We start from the raw sequence: 20,482 nt of genomic DNA on the forward strand, positions 1-20,482 counted from the left end.
CGCGCATCCACGCCTTTCCTAATATGCGCTAGCAGCACCAGAAGAAAGGAGCGAATGTGCCAAGATAGTTTGGCGATGTGATGGTGGTGAGGCAAGAGGATGGAGACAGTCACTGCGCGATGCTTCCAAGGCTCAGTCCGGTCGTGGATGGCTCTTGAAAATATCGCCATCGGGCTGCGCGGGGGCGCGAAATCGGGAGCTGCAGGCTCAGTTCAGCGCAGTCAGCCCTCCACCTTTTTCTTCGGGAAGTCACAGTTCGTCAGGCGCGGGTCAGGGCAAGTGCGGACGACAGCAACGTCACACGGCGTTGGCAAGCAGCGTCGAGAAGAACGAACGATCCTTCCCTCGGTGCCCTATCCTCCCGCCTCCGTCGCACACGAGCGCTCGATCGTCCGCCAGCTTGCCCAGCACGTTCGAGTAAACCGAACTCGTTCATTCGGTCAAGGAACCTCGCCCATCATGGCGAAAGGAGCTCCCAAGGGCAAGTCGTCGGCCTCTTCAGCAACACGCAAGAAGCAGGCTGCAAAGGCGGCCAACAAGAAAGCCTACGAGCGCGACGATGACGGTAATCTCCTGCATCCCGAACTCGCCGAGGCCATGGAAAAGCAAAAGCAACACGGCTTGCAAAGAGGCCAGAAGAAGGACAAGTCCAAGAAGGACGGCAAGGGCGGCAAGAAGGGCAAGGCTGACAAGAAGAAGCAGTACATCCCCCCGCCCAAGCCTCCACAACCGCTTCCGGACCCGCTCGACTCGATGGGCCTGGCTTCGTTGCTTCCGGCCGACCTCGTCGTTCTGCTGCGCAAAGCCTCCAAGAAGGATGTCATTACACGTTGCCGTGCGCTCGAAGGCCTTCTGGCCTGGGTAGAGGACGCCTTCGAAATATCCGCGCCCGCCGCCGATTCCGAGGCGAACGAAGCATCCCGCTTGACGTCCGAGGAGAAGAGGGAAGCACTTGTCATGATGTTGCCTAGCTGGGTCCATCTGTTCCCTCGTCTCGCTTTATCGCCAACCCGTCGTCTTCGTCTGCTCACAATGCAGATCCAGACCTTGCTGCTCGCAAAGGGCTCTGACACATCTTCCGATGATACGACTTCTACGCGATCAGAGCTGCTCGAGTCGCCGCAATACATCGAGGCGATGCTTGGTCCCTGGGCCATTCTTTGCCACGACACGGACCGATCGATCGAGCGTCTGGGCCGGGCAGCATGGCTCGACACCTGCACCTGGAAAGACGTCGTCGCAAGTGAAGCATCGGCTGGTGCTCCAGAAGCGCTCAAATTGGACCTGAACGAGCACAGCGAAACGCTCCTGGCGCATCTCCGCACAATCCTGCTGTCTTCGTCGCCGTCCTACGCCCTTTCCATGACGGCAGCCCACGCCGTTGCAGCGTCGGACCCGTCCATGTCCCGAACCTCGTCCGGTCAAGCCACACCCCAGCTGGGTGCAGGTGTGGAGCGCGATGCCAAGAATCGCGACGACAGCAATGTCGAAGAAGACACAGCCGCGCTCGACAAGAGGCTAGTGGCCGGTGCCCTCGCCGTGCTTACTGCAATCGTAAGGCAGAAGCCCGGGCAAGATGTCATCGAGGCGCTGGACGACGTGCTATCCTCTCGACTCGTCTGGGCTTCTCTTTCGCCGCAAAACCTGGCTTCCTCTGCAGCCTCGCGGTCAGAGGCACAACCTCAGGTTACCTCGTTTGGATTCGATTCGCCTGCAGTTCGTCTGCGCGCATGGACTCTGCTCCGTGCCCTCTTCGACTCGATTCCCGACACTGTCGATAAGCATCTGCAGACCATTGGTCCGGTGGCATTGACGTCCATCTGGCAGGAGCGAGACAATGCCGTTCAGAGGACCATGCTCGAGGCGGCTCTGCCCTTGCTGAAGAAGAGGCCCGAGCTGTGGCTCATTGGTACGGCCGGCGCCGCTCAAAAAGGCGGCAGCCCACAGAACTCGAACCCACACAAGGAAGAGTCCGAAAGCGACGAGGACGACAGCGATGAGGACGACGACGAAGATGCCGACGAGACCAACAGCGATGCCGATGCTGGCGGTGAGGATGGCAAGGGCAACGGCGTCTCTACCTCGCGCCCCGTACCTCGTGCCTACACCTCGTTCCTGCAATGGCTGCAGTCCGCCTGCGGCGGCGCACCAGCGTTGGGCTACCCGGCAGTGATTGTTTTCATCTCGACGATCCCAGCTCAAGTTCTTCCCTACGACGACTTGGATGCCGCTTCAGACCTTCTCACGCAATTCTTCTCCGCGCTGTACAGCAGAGCTCTCGACTTCGACCCCACAGGCTGCCGCGCCTTCCTCGCTTCTTTCGTCGAATGCGTCGCATTCCTTTCACAGCGTATGGCACGACAAGATTCTGCCGCAGACAAGGACGCCGCGACTTCGGCAAAGGAGCTCGTACGCACCCACTTCGGAGCTGCCTGGAACGAGCTCTTGCTTCCCAAGAAGAGTTTGCTCTCCGCGCTTGGCGTTGCAATAGATGCTGATGAGGGCGACGAGGACGCTAGGGCGCAGCGCATCAAGAGCATCGGTTCCACGCGCATCGTTTCGGACCTAGCAGTGCAGGTGCGACGACTCGCCTCTGCGGCCCCGGACCTGCAGCTGCTCGGATCGTTCCTCGAGGATGCGCAGTCGGATGTCGCTTCCATCGTTCAGGCGCTGTCGCAGGCACCCGCAGATGTATCGCCACCTGCGCAGGCACGTCTGCTCACCTCGTTGGAGCGGGCCACGTCGTTCTACGCTGCTCTTGCCCCTGCCGACGCCCAGTCCACGGGTGGTGAACTTCGACGCGCCTCTGCCTCCAGCTTGGGCTCGTTCGCGAAGCTTGCTTCGTCATCGTTGGCCGGCATCGCCGCTGACGCCAACATGCCGCACGATCTCAAGCGAGCGCGAGCAACGCTGTTGACCGAGTTCCTGTGTCTCTTGCTACGGGCAGTGGTCAGCTTTCCCGACGCGCTTGACTCGTCCGCGTCGGAGCAGCTGGCACAGATTGCCGGCGTGTCGATTCCACAGCTGACGACGATCAAGAGCGTGGCACCTGCTCCAGCGGCCACGTTCCTCGCAGCATACCTGCCGCTCTGCAAGGGCGAGCAGACGCGTGCATCCATCTGGACCGAGACGCTGTCTTCCGTGGCCGCTCTGAGCGAGCTGTCGGACCAGGTCGACGCCATGACCGAGCTGGTCGCGGCTTCTGCCGCTGTTGGCAAGTCGATCGAAGCCGACCCAAGCTCGGGAGCGCAGCTTCCCGTCCCTTCGCCAGAAGCCGGTATTGAAGACCTCGTCATGGAGCTCATCATCTCGCTCTGTGATGGCTCGGGCCTGCCCGACGAGTTGCGTCACCGTCTGAAGAAGGTTGTCGCAGCCATCCTCGCCCAGCCGAGCCCCTTCGTCAACCAGGCTTCGAGCCAGTCGATGCTGTCCATGGTGACGTCCACCATTGAACAGCTCAGGTGGACCCTGCTGGAGCGAGCCCAGGTGAACGCGGATGTTGCCGTGCGCCAGCAGAGGGCGGTTATTGTCGTCGAAGATTTGCTCGACTGTCTGGATGCTTGGAGGCAAGCGCAGCCGAAGGAGGACGTCGCGCAGCTGTTGCTTTCTCGTGCCGCGTCGAAAGGCGTCATTGCGGCCTTGTCGGATCTGTTTGCGCTTCATTCCGCAGACAAAGACGATGGCGAACTTTTCGAGCAGGAGTGGACGGACAAGGAGCGCGCATTCAGCGGGGTGTGGCGCAAGGCGCGAGACCTGCACCAGCAAATCACCCAGAACGCCTCGCCGGAGCTGCAGAAGCAGATGCGCGAGGAAGCGCTCGCCAGTCTGCAGGAGCATCTGCTCGACATCCAGGTGCCAGTCGTCCGAATCGTCGCTGCAGCAGACTACGACGTCGCCGTGCTACCCGAGCCCAAGGAGCTCGCCGAGATGATGGCCAAGGCTTGCAAGCAGCGCACACATCCTGCCTTGCTCGTCTTCGACCCACTGGTTCCGCAACATGCGGTCTCCGACTCGGCCAGCACCGCATTCGATCGGCTGTTCGACCAGCAGGGCCTGGGCATCTTTGCTCGCGTGGGCTTGGCGGCGCTCCTCATGACTGAAAGGGATCGAGCGAACGCTCGCCGCCATCTTGATCTGCTGCCGCTCGTCGTCATGCTCTCGATCTTGATCGAAGATGACCTGCTGCTCCCTGGTGCCTCGAAGCATGCGCTCGAGTCAGCAGCTGCTCCGACGGCCCACCGCGCGTGGCTGCAGAACGCAGTCACCGTCGTCACGGCTCTGGTCTCGTCGCTGAGCGACACTGTGACCCAAAACTGGCACAACGACATAGTTGCCTCACTGCAGCGCTCCAGCATCGTCGACGTGGAAAAGGACGGCATCGGTCACGTTCTCTCCAAGCTGTGGCAGACCGCCGCTGGCCTGGAAGCGCCGAGTGCTTTCCTCGCGCGTATCTTCCACCGCCTGCTCAACGCCGTGTTCAGTTTCGGCACCGTCACTGAAGCCGGTGCCGACCGCTGGCTCAAGCTGGGCGACGCTGTTCAGGACCGCATGCCGGCGATGACGACGGCCGTTTTCCATGCCGCCAAGTCGATCGCGGGCTCGGCTCCCGGCTACGACCGCCTGCGGAACGGGGCAGCAGCCAAGCTGTCGGGTTCGGCGCCGGATCGCATGCTGCGCTCGCTGCAAGCGCTGGTGGCGCTGGCACCGCCCGTGAACTCGGAACTGTCGATCATCCCGCAGCAACGAGCGATCTTCCTGCTCAAGGATCTGCAGAAGTGGTATACCTCGGAGGATGCCGACTCGGAGCCGGAGGAGGAGGCGTCGACGCGGCTGGCCGAGCTGTTTGTGCACGTGCTGCCGGTGGTGCAAGACGTGCAGGGCAGCCACATTGACTTTGTATTCGACGTGCTCGAGACCAACTTGGAGTTCTGCTCGCTCGAGCAGGACGAGACGGTGGCGCAGCTGTACCATACGCTGCAGCTGCTCGATGTGATGCGCGATCTGGCGTCGCGCAATGCGAACCTGCGCGAGTACTGGAAGGAGCGCAGTGCAGGGTGCATCGAGCTGGTGCGCGAGCTGTTCCTGTCGCTTGCGCAGCAGCACGCGGTGTCGGCGCCCAAGCAGGCGTGCATCGATCTGGTGGTCGAGCTCATCCGCGAAACGTCCGAGGCGCCGTTCAAGTTGCACGAGACCGCGCCGGCGCTGTGCAAGCTGATGGTGCAGAGTGCGTCGCACGAGGTGCAGGTGCTCAGCTTCCGCCTGCTCACCGCCGCGGTGCGCGAGCACGTAAAGGAGCTCGTGGTCGAGTCGGCCGTGGACCGCGAGGCGCTGGCGACCGAAGAGGGCCAGCAAAAGCTCAAGCTGCCCGCGGCACTCGTGGCCAACGTGGGCGACAGCCTCAGCTCGCAGCTCAACTTGCTCGTCGAGGAAGATGCGGCGAGGCGCACGGCGTTTGGCTACTTCCTCTCGTGGATCGCGGTGTTCGAGCACTTTGAGAACGCGTCGCTGTCGGTCAAGTCGACGTTCCTGGGCGAGATCGAGTCGCGTCAGTTGCTGGTGGACTCTCTACTGCCCACGGTCTTCGCACTGGTGGGGTTGGCGGACGAGAGTCGACGACCATTTGATCCGAGCCGGTTTGTGCTGGAAGAGGTGTTCCTGGACGAGATGGATGCCGAGTCGTCGCTGACGGTGCTGCAGGTGCTTGCGGCGCACGTGTATCTGCGTGCGCTCATCCACGTGCCCACCACGGTGCGCAGCTGGTGGGTCAACATCAAGGACCGGCAGCACTCGATGCAGATCGCCAGCTTCACCACACGACACTGTTCGCCCGTGATTGCGAACCGCGAGCTGTCGCACCTGCGCGAGCCCGAAGCTTTGGCCAAGCTGCAGGACGAGGCACTGTCGATCAAGATCCTCTCGACCAACGAGGTAATTGCGACGTACGTGGTGGACGAGCATCCCATGGAGATTGGTGTCAAGATCCCTGCCGATTTCCCGCTCCACGGCGTCGAGATCCGCGACATCCAGCGCGTGGGTATCACCGAGGCCAAGTGGCGTTCGTGGCTCCTTGCCGTCCAGCAACTCATCACGGGCCAGAACGGTCTGATCTTTGATGCGCTCAGCCTGTTCAAGCGCAATGCCGAGGTGCAGTTCCAGGGCCTGGACGAATGCGCCATCTGCTACTCGATCATCTCGCCCATGGACAGAAGCCTGCCGACGAAACCGTGCAAGACGTGCAAGAACAAGTTCCACGCCGGCTGTCTGTTCAAATGGATCTCAACCTCGGGTGCCAGCACATGCCCGCTCTGCCGCTCCATTCTTTAGCCACATCACCCACATCACCAAAAGCAGCATCACAGGAAAGTAATAAAGACGTCAATTTCTAGCGGTGGTAGCGACGGGGTGGTAGGATGTCTCGATCGGGATCTGCTGGTTTGCGCTTGCGTGTGGAGCGCGAGAGATCGGCCGAAACGTGGAGACTAGGGAGCGATGCAGTGCGGTCGATGGAGCGAGGCGGCACGAGCTTTCGGACGGGGTTGTAGGAGAGTGCCGATTCGGACTGGGTGGAATCTTCCTCTTGCGTGGCGGACTCGGACGCCTGCGATGCCTGGAGGCGGTTGGACTCGACCGACTCGATCGGGTCCTCGGACGTCGCTTCTACAATCGAGTCGGTTCCCCCCACTGCCTCTTGCGAGCACTGCATCGATACCGGCTTTGGGGGTGCAGGCTTTGGGGGTGCTGGCTTTGGGGGTGCTGGCTTTGGGGGTGCTGGCTTTGGGGGTGCTGGCTTTGGGGATGCAGCTGCTGCTCGCGGCGCACGCACAGGCATGCTTTCCTCTACGTCCACGCTCACCTGCTCGCCTTCTTGTGCCTCAGTATGCTGGATCGACGACTGCGTTGCAGATGCTCCGCTCTGGGTATCCAGCAGACCGTCGAGAGACCTCAACGGCCCATCAGGATCCCTGGCGAGCTGCACCAGTCTGGCATCGTACTTGGCGAGTACGCGCTCGTCGATCTCCTCTGCTCGCAGCACGCCACATGCGAGCGCAACGACCCTTTTCGCGTCCCCCTCTGCTCCGTCCCAATCGCTCGGCGCCGCCTCGACGATGCTAATGACCGATTCGAGCAGCGCCTGCATGGCCGGCGTTGACACAACCGCGTTGAGCGGCCGGTACGACAGCAGCACCCCGGCCACCTGAAGACCCAGCAAATGCATCTCGCTTCCTCGACCGCAGCTCCCATCTGAAAGAAGCGCAGGGACGACTTGAAGGCCGTCGGCGAGCTGGTGGGCAAGGCCGGTGAGTGGCACAGCAATCGCTTGCCATGCTTGCATGCTGCCGGCAGCACAGCTCGTGTGGCTGTGAGAGTGCGTATGGCGGTGTGACGACTCGTACGACTCCGCCAGCACACGGTCGTGGAAGCCGAGCTTGGCGAAGAGCCGCAAGATGAGTTGCAGCGCAACCGCGCGGTCGCCATGCGTCGGGGCTGCCGGGGTTTCTTGGGTAGATGCCGCGGCGAGCATGTCGACGAACGACGCGAGCACGTCCGCAAATGCGTTGCCTCCGTCGGTGCTCTGTGCTTCATTTGTCGCTCCTCGACCTCGTTGCGCAGTCGGCTGCAGCTGCTGGCTTGGGGCGTGGACGTCGGGGCTCCACAGCGGAGGCAGCATTCCCGTCTCGCGAAACCAGTGCTCCTCGACCTTTTGCGCGTCAGCGGGCAGCTTGGTGCGAACCAAACCCCACAGCTGGATGTGCGTGGCGTTGGCAGGAGTCGACCGGTCAAACGGCACGTTGAAGTGGTGGATCAACACGTTGAGGTACCGACTTGCCAGGTCTTCAGTGAGCTCAGTAACGGGTTCGCCGACCGAGCTCTGCGACACTTGAGACTCCAATGGAGCGTTGGCAGATGCACCCATCGCATCAGCGCGGTTGGCCGGGACACTCGCCTCGCCAAGATCGGGAATGGGTGGGATACGAGAATGCCTGTCCACTTCCCGTGCCGAGTCGATCGGCTCACTGTGTATCGAAGCTGGCTCGGGCGCAGGGCTCGGCTTGTTCTGGTGAGTACCGGTCGTCTCCTTGTGCAGACGTAGCGACACGCCTTTCGGAATTGCCTGCGTCTCGCCAAGCTGGCTGTGATCGGCGTCGTAGCCCCTACTCGACCAGCTGGCATTGGTTCTGTCAGCGACGTCGCCCGAAGATTGTTGAAGCACGCTCTCGAGCTCGTCTGGCGGCTCGTGGATGCCCGCGGCTTTGCGCCAGCGCTCGATCTCGAGCATGGCAGCTAGGTTGCCCGCCATATTCTGCATCATCAACCCCTTGAAACTGATCCCTCGCAGTCTAGATAGCCTTTCGAGCTGGTTCGCGTCGATGCTCTCGCCGACGCCGTCTGCCTGCCCATCCCTCAGACTGACACTCGCTGCGCGGACGGCCTCTGTCGAGTCAGCGCCAGCGTTGCGTTGAGCCAGGGCCTCTTCTCTCGCGCGGGCAAGCTGAGCCTCGTAGAAGCTCCATGTCTTGTCGCCAAGCATGAGCAGACCCTGATCAGCGAGCTGCTGGCGGTCATGTGCGCCTCCAAGCACGTGGCCAAACAGGTGATGAAGCAGGTAGTAGTCGAGGCCGCCCTTTGGATCGAGAATCGTATTGGGCGAGACGGTCTTAGGCCGAAAGAGTCCGACGAAGTTTTGCAGTTCGGGCAGAGTCGAATGGCGCTCGATGGGCACGATTAGTGCCTCGGGCCATGCGGTCTCGTGCCTCTGCGCAGCTTGAAGCCTTTGCTTTGTATCCTCGAACATGCTCTGCCACTGATCTGCGCTCACTTGACCCGGATTGACATAGACAAACAGGGGCTCCGGCTGCGAGCGCACTGGTCCCCACCTTTGCCGCGGATCGGGGCTGCTGCTGTCCATCTGCGAATGTGCAGCCACGACCTGTTTAGCCAAGGCAGCACTGGTGTCGTTGGCATAGCGAGAGGCGAGTGACCTGACCGAGACGCAGGGTTCGCGTTTCTCGCAAGCATGAAAGCGGGTCTTGGTATGATCCTGCGTGACGATGTCGGCGAGGAAGGGCGCTTCGTTGCGGGCAGCTTTGTACATGAGGTACTTGAAGCGGTCGACATGGATCTTGCAGCCAAAGGCTTTGGCGGTGACTACCAGCATGTCTTCGTAGCCCCATGTCCAGCAATTGAGAAAGAAGTGTGTGTTGGCGGGATACATGCGCATAAGTGCGACCATGTCGAGGCAGGCTTGTTGCTTCGTCGGCACGTGTTGGTTGCACAGAAGGAGCTCGGTGTCGATGTAGATGTTTCGCAGGCGTAATGCAGACCTGCGTGCTCCACGAGTCGAAGTATTGGGGCCTGATGCGTTGCCAGTATGATGCCGGGTGCCAAAAGCAGTCTGCGACTCGTTTTGGGATTGCGAGAAGATTTCGCTGCCTTGATGAGATGAGGTGGTGGAGCTATCGAAAGATTCGATCTGCTCGGCCCACTGCTCAGTCGTTGGGTGGTCGTTGGAGCCCACTTCGGCGCCTGCGGTTGGCCAGAAGAGATAAGGAGAGAGCATCGGATTGCGGGTGAGGGCTTCGCACCACCAAGGCTCTGCCCGCATGTCTCCGGTGTGCAACACTGCGCCATTTGATCCTTGTATCAGGAACATGGTGCCGCCGAACATGTGGTTGCTCTCGATCAAGGTGAGCGTCACTGTGGAAGTTGGTGTGTAAGGGACCTTGGTGGGCACATTGTATGGCAGAGGATGCAGTAGATCAAGGCTGCTAGCGTGGTATCCAGAAAGCTTGGACCTGGCAGCAGCGTGATCTGTCGTCACGCGAAGGTGGGCGTAGGGCCGAACCACGCTGAGGGTCTTTCCAGCCTGCGCATCGCGGTCCTTTTCGATCCTGGTCTTTTGGCGTTCATATCGGAGCAGCAGCTGTTTCGTGGTTGCACTGCAGTAGATGGGGGCGGTGATGCCGGGTCTGTCGAGTCCTTTGAGGTGGTCCGTGTGTATGTGGGTCAGGAGATAGAGCAGCGGTTTGTCGAAGTGCGTCTGTGCGGGCTCGAATTGCAGGCTCTCGCTGTGTTGTCGAGAGTGGACGGCGCCATGGCCGACTACGGAGCGACGATGGGCAAGTAGGGATGCGGGAAGTGGCACGGGCGCCTGATCAAAGTGGTCGACTCGAATACGAGGATACTCGAGCACGTATCCGTGCGAGTTGGTCATGGCTCTGCGACGATGCAGTGTTTGGGAAGAGGCGGGCCGAGAAGCGTCATGGCCGGAGCGTGGACATTGTGATTCGATGCGACCGCACAAGATCAGAAGTGACGAGGAGTGTCAAGCGACTGTCGCCTATGGTGGGTTGATGTTGAAGGAAGAAGCTTGAGCCAACGCTGTGGACCCTCGTAGTGGAGCAAACAACAACAGATGAGCTTTTCAGTTGGACGCGGAGACCCTGCATCGGCTTTAGGAGTCGCGCCGCTCAGTTGGGCGGCGCTAAAATTCGGCGGCTTTGGGCGCGGCGCGGAGGAGGAAATTCGAGCAAATCGGGCTCAGCTCGTCTCGACTCGGCCTGATCTCCCACCACCATCTTCGTCGCCACCGCCCACTTCATCTCGGACGGAACTCTTAGGAAGGCGCAGCAACCACCAACACTCCCGATCTTCCTCTCTTGCATCCTTCCAACAAAGTGTGAACCATGATCTCGGTGCTCGTCGAATCGTTCGAGCCCTTCCCGAGGCACCTCAGCCTCTCGCTGCCATCCAATGCCCTTGCGTCTGACGTTCTGCAGGGCTTCGAAGAGGCGCTTAGCCACGACTCTACCACAACATTCGCCGCCACCCACCATGGACGCCGACTCGCGCCCTCATCGAGCTTGTGCAGCCTGGCGACGGGGGAGGAAGGCTTCCCCGTAGTGTTGCAAGTGCGAGCGCTGCTGCGTGGCGGCAAGGGAGGATTCGGATCGATGCTGCGATCGCAGGGTGGCAAGATGTCGGCGAATGCACGCAACACGAACAACGATGCGTGTCGCGATCTCAACGGCCGCCGTCTCGGTGTTCTAAAAGAGGCCAAGAAGCTCGCCGAGTACCTCGAGGGCGAGTCGGAACGCAAGCGCCAGATGGACGAGGCGCAAAAGAAGAAGTACGCCAAGCTGGAGAGGATGCTCGGACGCGCGCCTCGAAGCGAACGGGATCTTGCCGAGGCTGCAGACAAGATGATGGATGCTGGCGAGGACTTTGACGATCGCAGCGTCAGTCCCGAGGCGGGACCGAGCCGTCGTCCGGCGCCTCAAAGCGCAGCGGCGACGGGCAGCAAGCGCAAGGAACGCATCGAAGACTCGGAGTACATCGAGCAGAGCCGCGAGATTGTCGAGAATGTACGCTCGGCGGTTGCCTCGGCCATGATGAAGAAGAAAAAGAAGCTCAACAAGGCACCAGGCAAGTCGTCGACCAAAGCCGCCTCGGGTTCTTCCCTCGCCGCAACTTCATAAGAGCACGCGCAACCGAATCCCTATCGATGTCGATCTGGCTATCATCCGCCTCTGCTCCTTTCTTCCTCTGACACCCCACTGTCCTTGCCACGCTCTGCAGAGGAAGTCGCCCCGTAACATCGCCCGGCTCTGTAAACTAATACTATACCATTCCGCATCTTGATTGTCACTAGGGCCGCCTGTGCCTTTCGATTGTGCTCACATGAAAGCAGGCGGCGCTGTGTTGGAGCTGATCGTTTCGTCGTCACAGTCGAGTCGAGTCGAGTCGGATCAGTGCGCTCGGCAGGATGTTGAGCATCGGCGCGTCCGTCGGCTCGTGCATGAATCGAGCCTCTGCCCTCCACCTCATCACGCGGCTGGACTTCTGTTGGGGGAAAAAAAGCGTCTGCCCACGGCACTTCCGCACTCGGTCCTGCCGAGGAAAGCGTGCCGTCACAATTCGGCGCCCCTCCGTCCCCACCACATGAAATCGGAGCTTTTGTTCCTCTGTCACTCACCATCACATTCTCAGCGATCATCGCGCTGCCAACCTCCCGCCGTTTCGAAGCGCTGCGCTCGTCCGGGAACATGTCGCCCTGAGCCAAGATCAGTGAAGGCGGTGAGCGTGGCAGCTGCATCACGCCAACTTTCTCAGCGGCACATTCGCCTGGCAGCTTCCCGATGGTGACCGCCACCGTGGCCCCGCCGCCACCGTCTCGAACATCGGCCTGCACCTTCTCTAGTCTGCTATGCGCCGCTCTTGTCGCCCTCGCCGCCGTTTCGGCAACAGTAGCAAGTCCGCCAGTCGAGCCGCTGTCGAGCAAGCTCATCTTCAACCACCATGTCGACTCCGATGCCAACTCGCTTGCAAACTACCGCGCCGAGGTCGAAGGCTTCCAGCGCTGGAGCCGCGAGCGTGGCCGTATGCCCAGATCCGACGATAAGCTGCGCGAGCTCGAGCTCGGCGATCTGAATCTCCTCGTCACCACGGACGTACACGGCCATATGGCGGGCCACCCCAAGTTATCCCCTCCCGAGCCAAATTACTCGGGCGACTGGGGTCACTGGGCCTCCTTTGCGACAAAGATGCGTACCAAAGCGCATTCCGAAGGCCGCGACCTCTTGCTCCTCGACGTCGGCGATCTGCACGATGGCACCGGTCTCGCCGACGGCTTCCCGCCATACAATAAGGACGAGCCCGGCGGCAAGGAGGCGGTTGACGGCCACGTCAGCAACCAGATCTTCTCCATGGTCGACTACGACCTCCTCACGATCGGCAATCATGAGCTCTACGACTTTCGCGTCGCTCAGGACGTCTACCAGAACTTTGTGCCGCAGTGGGGCGGGCGCTACATGACCAGCAACGTCAAGATCGCTCTGCCCGGCCCGGACGCCGCCAATGCCACCTACGCGCCCATCGGCTCGCTCTTCAACACGCTCGTCACGCCCGTGCAAGGATTCAAGATCATGTCATACGGCATCCTGTTCGACTTCAAGCTCGCGGCCAAGGGGATCCAGGTGCAGCCGCCGCAGGAGATGGTGGAGGAAGACTGGTTCAACCACAGCCTCGACCGCGCGGAAAAGTGGGGGGTGGATGCGTTTATCGTCCTCGGCCACATGCCCGTCTCGGGCGACGCGGGCTGGGATGCCGTGCACGCCAAGATCCGATCGCGCTTCCCCGACACGCCCATCAGCATCCTCGGCGGCCACACGCACGTGCGCGACTGCCGCATGCTCGACAGCCAGACCATGGCGCTCGAGAGCGGCCGCTACATGGAGACCGTCGGCTTCATGGGCATGCGCGACCTCCAGAAACGCAAGCGCGCCGGCAACAAGGGCAAAGTCAAGTTCACCCGTCGCTACATCGATTCCAATCCGCGCAACTTTGCGCACCACCTCGGACTCAAGAGCCCGCGCGAGCTCGCCACCAAGAAGGGCAGCTTCATCCGCTTCATCATGGACGCCATCTCCGAGGCGTGGGGCCTCTCGCGGCTGCACGGCGTCGTTCCGCAGGACTACTACCTCGACCGCGTCCCGTACGGCGACAGCTCGAGTCTGCTCAGTCTCCTGGCGGACGAGGTGCTGCCCAAGGTGGTGCGGCCGTCGGAAAAGGCACGGCAGGACCGCAAGAGTCTGGTGCTGATCAACAGCGGCTCGCAGCGCTTCGACGTGTATTCGGGCCCGTTTACGCGCAACGACCAGTACATCGTGTCGCCGTTCAAGGACCGCTTCCTGTACATGGCGGATGTGCCGTGGGGCGTTGCCAAGCATCTGCTGCACGGCCTGCTGACGTTCAAGCAGGGGGCGGTGGTCGAGGTGATGCAGGGCGGCACGCAGTATTCGGACGGCGATGCGCTGCTGCGCTACGGCAGCGGGTTTGTCGAAGACATTTTCGTGCGCTGGCAAAAGTCGCAGTGGTTCAAGTTCCTGCAGGCGGAGAAGGCGGAGCAGGCGGAGAAGGCGGTGCAGGCGGTGCAGGCGGATCGGCAGCACGTCGACGAGCAGGGCAATGTCACGGCGAAGAGCGTGGAGCAGCTCGAGGCCGAGGAGGACGAGGCGCTGCTCAAGTTCTTCCACAAGTACGACTCGCTCGACAAGCCGTCGTTGGGGTATCGGACTGTGGACCAGTGTGCGGGTGCGGGCGACGATACGGTGCACTCGCCGCTGCCGTTCTTCCCGGACCAGCCCGAGTACGTGGCGTCGAATCCGGAGCCGATGCCCGAGTCGGACGACGAGGTGGTGGACGTGGTGTTTGTCGACTTTATGCGCAAGCTCATCGTGGAGCTGCTGAATCGGTACGATGTGCAGCGCAATGGCACGGGCGCGTATAGGGTCGAGCAGCTCAAGAGGTGGGGCGATATTACGACGCAGCTGCTCTATCCGCGGTATGCCGAGATGGAGTGGCAGCCCGCCGAGGGCGCGCACAAGGCGGTGGCGGCGCAAGAACGCAGGGCGCGCAAGATGGGATATGCACCGCTCGAGCCCATGCCGGACTTTGACGCCGCGCCATCACACACAGCCACGGATGCGGCCGCCTCGAGCTCCAACTCGGCCTCCTAACTTAGTTGCCGATAGACCCTTTACAGCATCTTGATTTTCGCATCTCATGTCACGCACGCACGCAGCAGCATTCTCACTTGCATCTTGGCCAGGCATTCTCGTGCAAGACTTGCAGTGTGGAATTTACGCTTGGATGAGGGGCTACGACCTGATGGCGTGGACGCTTGGACGGGCGTCCATGGTTGTGATCCATGTTGCGATTTTTGGGAAAGCAGGGCTGTTGCCCGCCACGAGGTCTGCCGCTGGCGAGTTCCTCAGATCATCTGCGATGGGATACAGAAACAGATCTGCCCACGTCACAATTCCTTGATCCCAAGATTCCATTTGATGTTCGATGATTTCCAAGAGTTGATGAACTCTGTCGAGTCCCGGTTGGAGTGCTACGAGGATGGACTCTCTATCAGCGCCATTTTTCTTCATCTGCACCGCCGGTTTAACCACGCCTCCTTCGACAGCTGGATAGAGTGTCTGAATGAAGCTGGCTACTTTTCCATCGAGGGTCGCCCTTTCGATGACGGTTTTGGCATGGTTAATCCCCGCCTGGACGGTAAGAGGTGGGGTGAGGTGTTTGACGCTACCTTTGGTGTGAACGATGGGTGCCAGGAACTCGTCGATGTATCGACGAATCGCACTCGGCTCATACAGCGTCACGATATCCGAGGGCTGGGTGTAGAGTCCGTCGGGACGGTGGACTAGGATGGGTACCGTGCCGTAGGGGTTACGAGACTTGATGTCGACCGAATGCGCAGCACGTTCAATGGAGATGTACGGGATCCCCAGCTCGTGCAGGCCAAGTGCAATGGATCGTGTAAAGGTGGAGGAGGACGTGCCGAAGAGCTCGATTACTCCCAGGTCTTCAGGTGCTCCTAAGCGGTCAGGCGTCGTCATTTTTGCCAAAGGTGAGGTGGTGCGCAAGAGCAGATGATAGTGCAAAGGCAAAGCGCAGGTGGAGGTTGGTGCACGGTTGCGGTGGGATTGGAATGCGGAGAGCAAAAGATGCGAGAAGAATCCAATTCCTCTCCCGGCGGCGAGCGCGTGGAATCGGTGCAATTCGCAGCGTCGCAGCGCCGAAAGCCATGGTCGTTTGAAACGTGCTCTGACCGGCGGTTAAGCGCACCAGACCATTCATGACAGACACGTGCCAGAGCTGCGATCTTGTTGTGCACCTTCAGCAACCGATCCATTCACACGCCCTCCCTCTCCCACACAACCCTCACCACAGGCAGCACATTCGGCACCCACAAAAATGTGCAACTCCTGCCGTTGCTTTTTACATCTTGGTCGGAATGATGGTACATCGCGGCGACTACAGGTCCCAATCGAGCTCGTCATCGAGCTCCTCTTGCGTCTTTGGCTTACCGCCATCTCGGATGCCGCGCTTCCTGTGCTCTCCATCCTCCTCGTCCTCGTCTTGCTCGTCGATTGTATCTGGTCTTGCGTTGCCCGCGTTTGTGGGTGCACCGGGCACGCTCGAGCGCTCGATGGCCCCCACTGCCGTGAGGAGCAACTCGATATCCTCGCACTTGGTCTTCATGCCGTCGAGGCCGATCTCGGGACGCAGGCCGACGATCTGGCGATGCAGCTCGCCATTTCGGTAAATGAGCAGCGTGGGCAGGTTGCGGTCCGGATAGTTGGGGATGCACTGATCCCCCACGATGCTGACAAACTTGGTTGCGGGATACTTTGCCGCGAGCGTGTCGAGGTAGCCGGCGAGCAGTCGGCACGTGTCGATGCCGTCCTTGTACAGGAAACACACCACACCCGTACCGCCCTGACGCTGCTTATCCGTCCCCTCGGCAGGCTGTGCAGGCGCAGACTCGGTCTCGGTGTCGGGGTGGATCTTGCTGGCTTCCGTCACTTCGCGCGTGTAGTCCGGTCGGCTGATGGGGTAGACGCGCCCAAAACGCGCCTTGGTGGTTTCGGCACGCAGCTGCGCCATGCGCTGGCGACGGATCTTGTCGAGCAGCCGTTCCTCTTCATCGTCCAGCGCACCTTCAAGCTCGAGATCGAGGTCAGAGACCGTCGCCTGTTTGAGCGCCTGGCTGCGCAGCTCCGAGGCGGTGGGAAGCTCGGGCGAGGGCGAGCGCGAGGGTGGTTTGGGCGGGATGATGCCATGTGCGCGCAGGGCGTCGTGGAACTCGGTGTCCTGTGTAGCATCCACCTCGGCCTGCATGATGGGCAAAGATTCAAAAGGGGGTCGAGTGGCGGGAAGGGAGGAGAGGGCTCGAGCCTGTTCTTCTCAAACACCAACGGCCTCGGGCGTTCAGACACGCAGGGAGCTTCTCGAAGGGCTGTGCCAGCTTCCGACTTCCGAATCCCGACGCCGCGTCGAAAATTGAGTGGCGCGGCGCTTGGGCACTGCATCAACAGCGTGGAGGCGGCGGAGAGGCGGCGGAGAGGGCACGCGTGTTGCGCGTGTCACCACGCAGGTGCTTTTGGACGCACAGCCAGCCACGACAGAGAGAGGACCCTGAGAGAGCCAATTTCCGACTCTGCTGCTGGCCGAGACAAACACGGCCGCTCGCCCCCGCCAGGCCGAACGCTGTTGACCCCTTTTTGGAGACTACGCAGCGTGCAGCGTTGTCCAACAACCAGGCCCGATATGCTCTCGTTCCTGGGCCGCCCTCCCTCCTCAGCCGGCCATCACCGCATTCGCGTCCGTCCGAACTTCCCTACAACACCCTTCCATGCTTCGTCCTAGCCTTTAGAGCAACAGGCGTGGGCTCGGACATGTACCCTTGACCGGCCGGCCCTCGCTCTTTTGCCGTTCGCATCGCATCATGCCGGCATTCCTGAGATCCACCAAGCCCAGTGCTGCGGCGCTAGCCATGCCTCCGCCACTGCCAAAACCGCAACTACCTCCAACACACCAGACTGCAACTTCCAGCAAAGATGCACCGGATGCCTCAGCCAGCTCGGCAGCCAACCTTACGCAGCAGTCGCTCGATGTGCTCCACCAATTCCTCGCCTACGCCGACCCAGACTCTGCGAGTCTGCTTCCGCCTGCCTCCCGCACCCCCACCAACGCAGCCGAACCGTCCACACCGTCCGAACCAGAGACGCCGATACCCGAATGGAACGTGCTCTATACCACCACCGCGCCCGCCACCACGCCGGGCGGCTTTGCATCCTCCATCACCGTGCGCGCGCATCCCGACCCCAACCGCTACCTCTTCAGCGTGCAGTCGGTGCTGCCCGGCATCACCGCGCGCCAGTTCTGGTCGCTCATGGCCAGCGCAGAGAACCGCAAGCTCTGGGACAACACCGTCGAGGAAGGTGCGGTCAAAAGATGGCTGGCGCGCGAACCGCGCCCCTCGTCGCCAGACGCCGACGCCGCATCAGCGTCCAGCGAGACTGCACAGGCTGTAGCCGCACGCGTCGAGCTGCTGCGCTTCGGCAGCATCTTTATGGTCGCCAAGGCGCGCGACATGGTCCTGCTCAGCGTCGATGCTCGTCTGCCCTCCAAGCCGCGTTCTGAAGCAGGGGCGGCGCCGCTCCGACTCGTATCCACCTCGCAGAGCATCGTCGACCCAAGCCTACCGCCGCGCAAGGGGTACACGCGCTTCGAGCTGCGTACCGGTGGATTCATGGTAGAGGATCTCGGTGACGACGGCGTGCCGGACTCGTACGCCGCTCACCCGTCCGAGCTGGGCAAAAGCCCCTCGTCGGCTACATCCGCCAGGGGCTCGCATCTGCGCAAGGGTCTGCTCGCACTCGGTCGCAGAGGCAGGTCGAACTCGGGCAGCAGTTCGGGCAGCAGGCATGTGCGAGATGCCTCGGATACGGCCGAGGCGCACGCGGCGCCTGCGCCCATCCGCGATGCGCGCGGACCCGCGGTGAGGATCACCCAGGTCTCGGACCTCGGCGAGATGGCAGCATGGGTGCCGGCATCTGTGATCAAGATGGTCGCGTCTACGCTCGTGCCTCGCAGCATCGCGTCGGTGGCCAAGGTGGCCAAGACCATGCCCGTGTCGCCCGCGCTGTACAGAGACTACTACCCGGGGCCCTCGAACGAGGCGGCGGCGTCGGAACAGCTCGGTCAGGGCGGTGCCACCTGGTACAGGCATCGCACGCTGCCGGCCATGGTCGGCGAAGGATGCCTCGGCCGCTCGCGCCCCGCGCCGCCAGCAGGCGATGTGGAGGCCTCGCCGTCATTGCGACTGTCGGACGTGCCCGAAGCGGTTCCAGCGGTTGAGTCCATTGACGCTCCCGCTGAAGCAGCCATACAGGCAACGAGTGGCAAGGAGAACATCGCGCCGGGCCCAGTGAGCTCGAGTGGCATCACTGGACCAGGTGCGTCGCCGCAGCCAAAGAGTCCCTTGCCGCCTCGTACGTCGTCTCTGCCTGGTACGCCTGTGCTCGACCGCACCGCGCCGTCGTTTCCGGGCTCGCCGAACAAGCCCACGAGCCCGGGCAGTCCGTTGGCGCGTCCAGCGATGCTGCTCGACCTGCAGAGTCTAGCGCCACCTTCGTTCCCGCGACTGGCGCGCAGGGGCGGCGTGGGGAGCTCGCCGGCGGCGTCGCCGGGCATGGACACGAGCACCGACTCGGAGCTCGGGGTGGACGAGGCCATGTCGTGCTCGGTGTCGTCGCTGACTTCGTCGGCGCCGCTGTCGCCGGGACGCGTGCGCAGGCGCCTGGTGGGCATGACGCCGTCCGAGGGCACCGAGACTGTGCCCGGCTCGGTGGCGGACGAGTTCGAAGAGTCCGGTCGCGGCGACTACCTGTCCAAGGGCAGGGACCACCCGCTCTACGGCCTCGCCGCCAAGGACTTTAAGCGCGCCACGCTGAACTTGGCGGCGGGGGAGCAGCAGGAGGTGCTCAACGACGATGACGAGGGCGATGTGACTCTGCGCGCGGTGGGGTCGCCAGCTAGGTCAGAGTTGGCCATGAGTCCGGCGCAGAAGCGGTCGCGGCTGTTGTCGAACGAGTACTTTGCCGCGCATGTCGAGACGAGGAGGCAGCGCAGTGAGGGGTCGACGCGCGGAAGTGCCAAGGCGCCCGAATTGGACAGCAAGATGCGCCGGCTCTCTTCGGCGCTGTATGCCGAGATGGAGCGGCGACAACGGTCGTCTGGCTTTTCGCCGCGATCGCCGCCTGCTGCGCTGCCGAAGGTGGCGAGCGTGGATGCGGGCGCGAATCTGGTGGCGCTGTTGGCGGATGCGCTGGCCGAGTCGCTGCCGTATATGCCGGACGAGGTGCAGGTGAAGGAGCAGGCGCGCCGCGTGAGTGCCATGCTTCTTGCTGGATCGGATGCCTTGGCTCTCAGTCTGGCACCGGGGGCGAGGGAGAGTTTGGGTCTGCAGTTGGATGGGCTTAGTACGCCGAGTGAGCGGTCGGAACCGCCGACGCCGCGCGATTCGGCCACGGACAGCATAAACAGCACGCGCAGCTCGGTGCGCCAACCAGCTACCGGCAGGTATGCTGAGCTCGGTATACGCACCGGTGGGGAGAGGAGCAGAAAGGTATCGGTGACAAAAGACGCACGTGCGATCTCGGTGTCGCGCTCCACGGCACAGGTACGAACTACTACGCATAGCGTCGTTTCGGTCCATTCGATCAGCCCCCCACCCTCGGTGTCTACTGCAGCTACATCGCTATCCACCGCCTCCGGCTCCGCAGTAGCCGTCAGCGCACTACGCGCACTGGAACGTCCACCCTCCAGCGGGGGAGCATATGGCCTGCTCTCCACCCTCGCGTACTATACACCGTACGCCTTCAAGCCTGCTCCTGCCCAACCACAGCAGCCCGTGGTGCGCACAAGGATCCCAGCCCACCACTCGGTGGGCAGAAGACGCACGCGCGCCAATTACAGCCTCGACTCCAACTCGAAGCTCGCTCCCTTCCCCGGAAGCGCCCGCCTCGCCCTCCCGCCTCCTCTCGCCGGCTCCGGCAAAGGCCCCATGCTCCAGAATCCGCCAAACGAAGAGTGGGTGGATGAAGATTAGATCCCGTCCCCCTTTGGC

General features: G+C 62.0%; 6 protein-coding genes across 6 annotated transcripts; 4 read left to right on the forward strand and 2 right to left on the reverse strand.

Moving 5' to 3' along the window:
- Window positions 1–459: 459 nt before the first annotated feature.
- PAN0_001c0240 (uncharacterized protein) lies at window positions 460–6,324 on the forward strand (the record flags this gene model as incomplete). The annotated part of the gene is made up of 1 exon (XM_014803858.1): window positions 460–6,324. One exon carries the CDS (start codon window positions 460–462, stop codon window positions 6,322–6,324), a length of 5,865 nt encoding a protein of 1,954 aa, XP_014659344.1.
- A 58-nt stretch (window positions 6,325–6,382) lies between these two features.
- PAN0_001d0241 (uncharacterized protein) lies at window positions 6,383–10,213 on the reverse strand (the record flags this gene model as incomplete). The annotated part of the gene is made up of 1 exon (XM_014803859.1): window positions 6,383–10,213. One exon carries the CDS (start codon window positions 10,211–10,213, stop codon window positions 6,383–6,385), a length of 3,831 nt encoding a protein of 1,276 aa, XP_014659345.1.
- A 472-nt stretch (window positions 10,214–10,685) lies between these two features.
- On the forward strand, window positions 10,686–11,477 carry PAN0_001c0242 (uncharacterized protein; the record flags this gene model as incomplete). The annotated part of the gene is made up of 1 exon (XM_014803860.1): window positions 10,686–11,477. One exon carries the CDS (start codon window positions 10,686–10,688, stop codon window positions 11,475–11,477), a length of 792 nt encoding a protein of 263 aa, XP_014659346.1.
- Window positions 11,478–12,137: 660 nt separating this feature from the next.
- On the forward strand, window positions 12,138–14,516 carry PAN0_001c0243 (vacuolar protein; the record flags this gene model as incomplete). The annotated part of the gene is made up of 1 exon (XM_014803861.1): window positions 12,138–14,516. The coding sequence occupies one exon, from the start codon at window positions 12,138–12,140 to the stop codon at window positions 14,514–14,516; it is 2,379 nt and encodes a 792-aa protein (XP_014659347.1).
- Window positions 14,517–14,657: 141 nt separating this feature from the next.
- Window positions 14,658–16,689, reverse strand: PAN0_001d0244 (thioredoxin-like protein; the record flags this gene model as incomplete). Its single annotated transcript, XM_014803862.1, has 2 exons — window positions 14,658–15,612; window positions 15,827–16,689. 2 exons carry the CDS (start codon window positions 16,687–16,689, stop codon window positions 14,658–14,660), a joined length of 1,818 nt encoding a protein of 605 aa, XP_014659348.1.
- Window positions 16,690–17,296: 607 nt separating this feature from the next.
- On the forward strand, window positions 17,297–20,464 carry PAN0_001c0245 (uncharacterized protein; the record flags this gene model as incomplete). Its single annotated transcript, XM_014803863.1, has 1 exon — window positions 17,297–20,464. The coding sequence occupies one exon, from the start codon at window positions 17,297–17,299 to the stop codon at window positions 20,462–20,464; it is 3,168 nt and encodes a 1,055-aa protein (XP_014659349.1).
- Window positions 20,465–20,482: the final 18 nt, after the last annotated feature.

Source organism: Moesziomyces antarcticus, assembly GCF_000747765.1.
Source record: "Moesziomyces antarcticus DNA, scaffold: scaffold_v10001, strain JCM 10317, whole genome shotgun sequence".
Classification (NCBI taxonomy): Eukaryota; Fungi; Basidiomycota; class Ustilaginomycetes; order Ustilaginales; family Ustilaginaceae; genus Moesziomyces; species Moesziomyces antarcticus.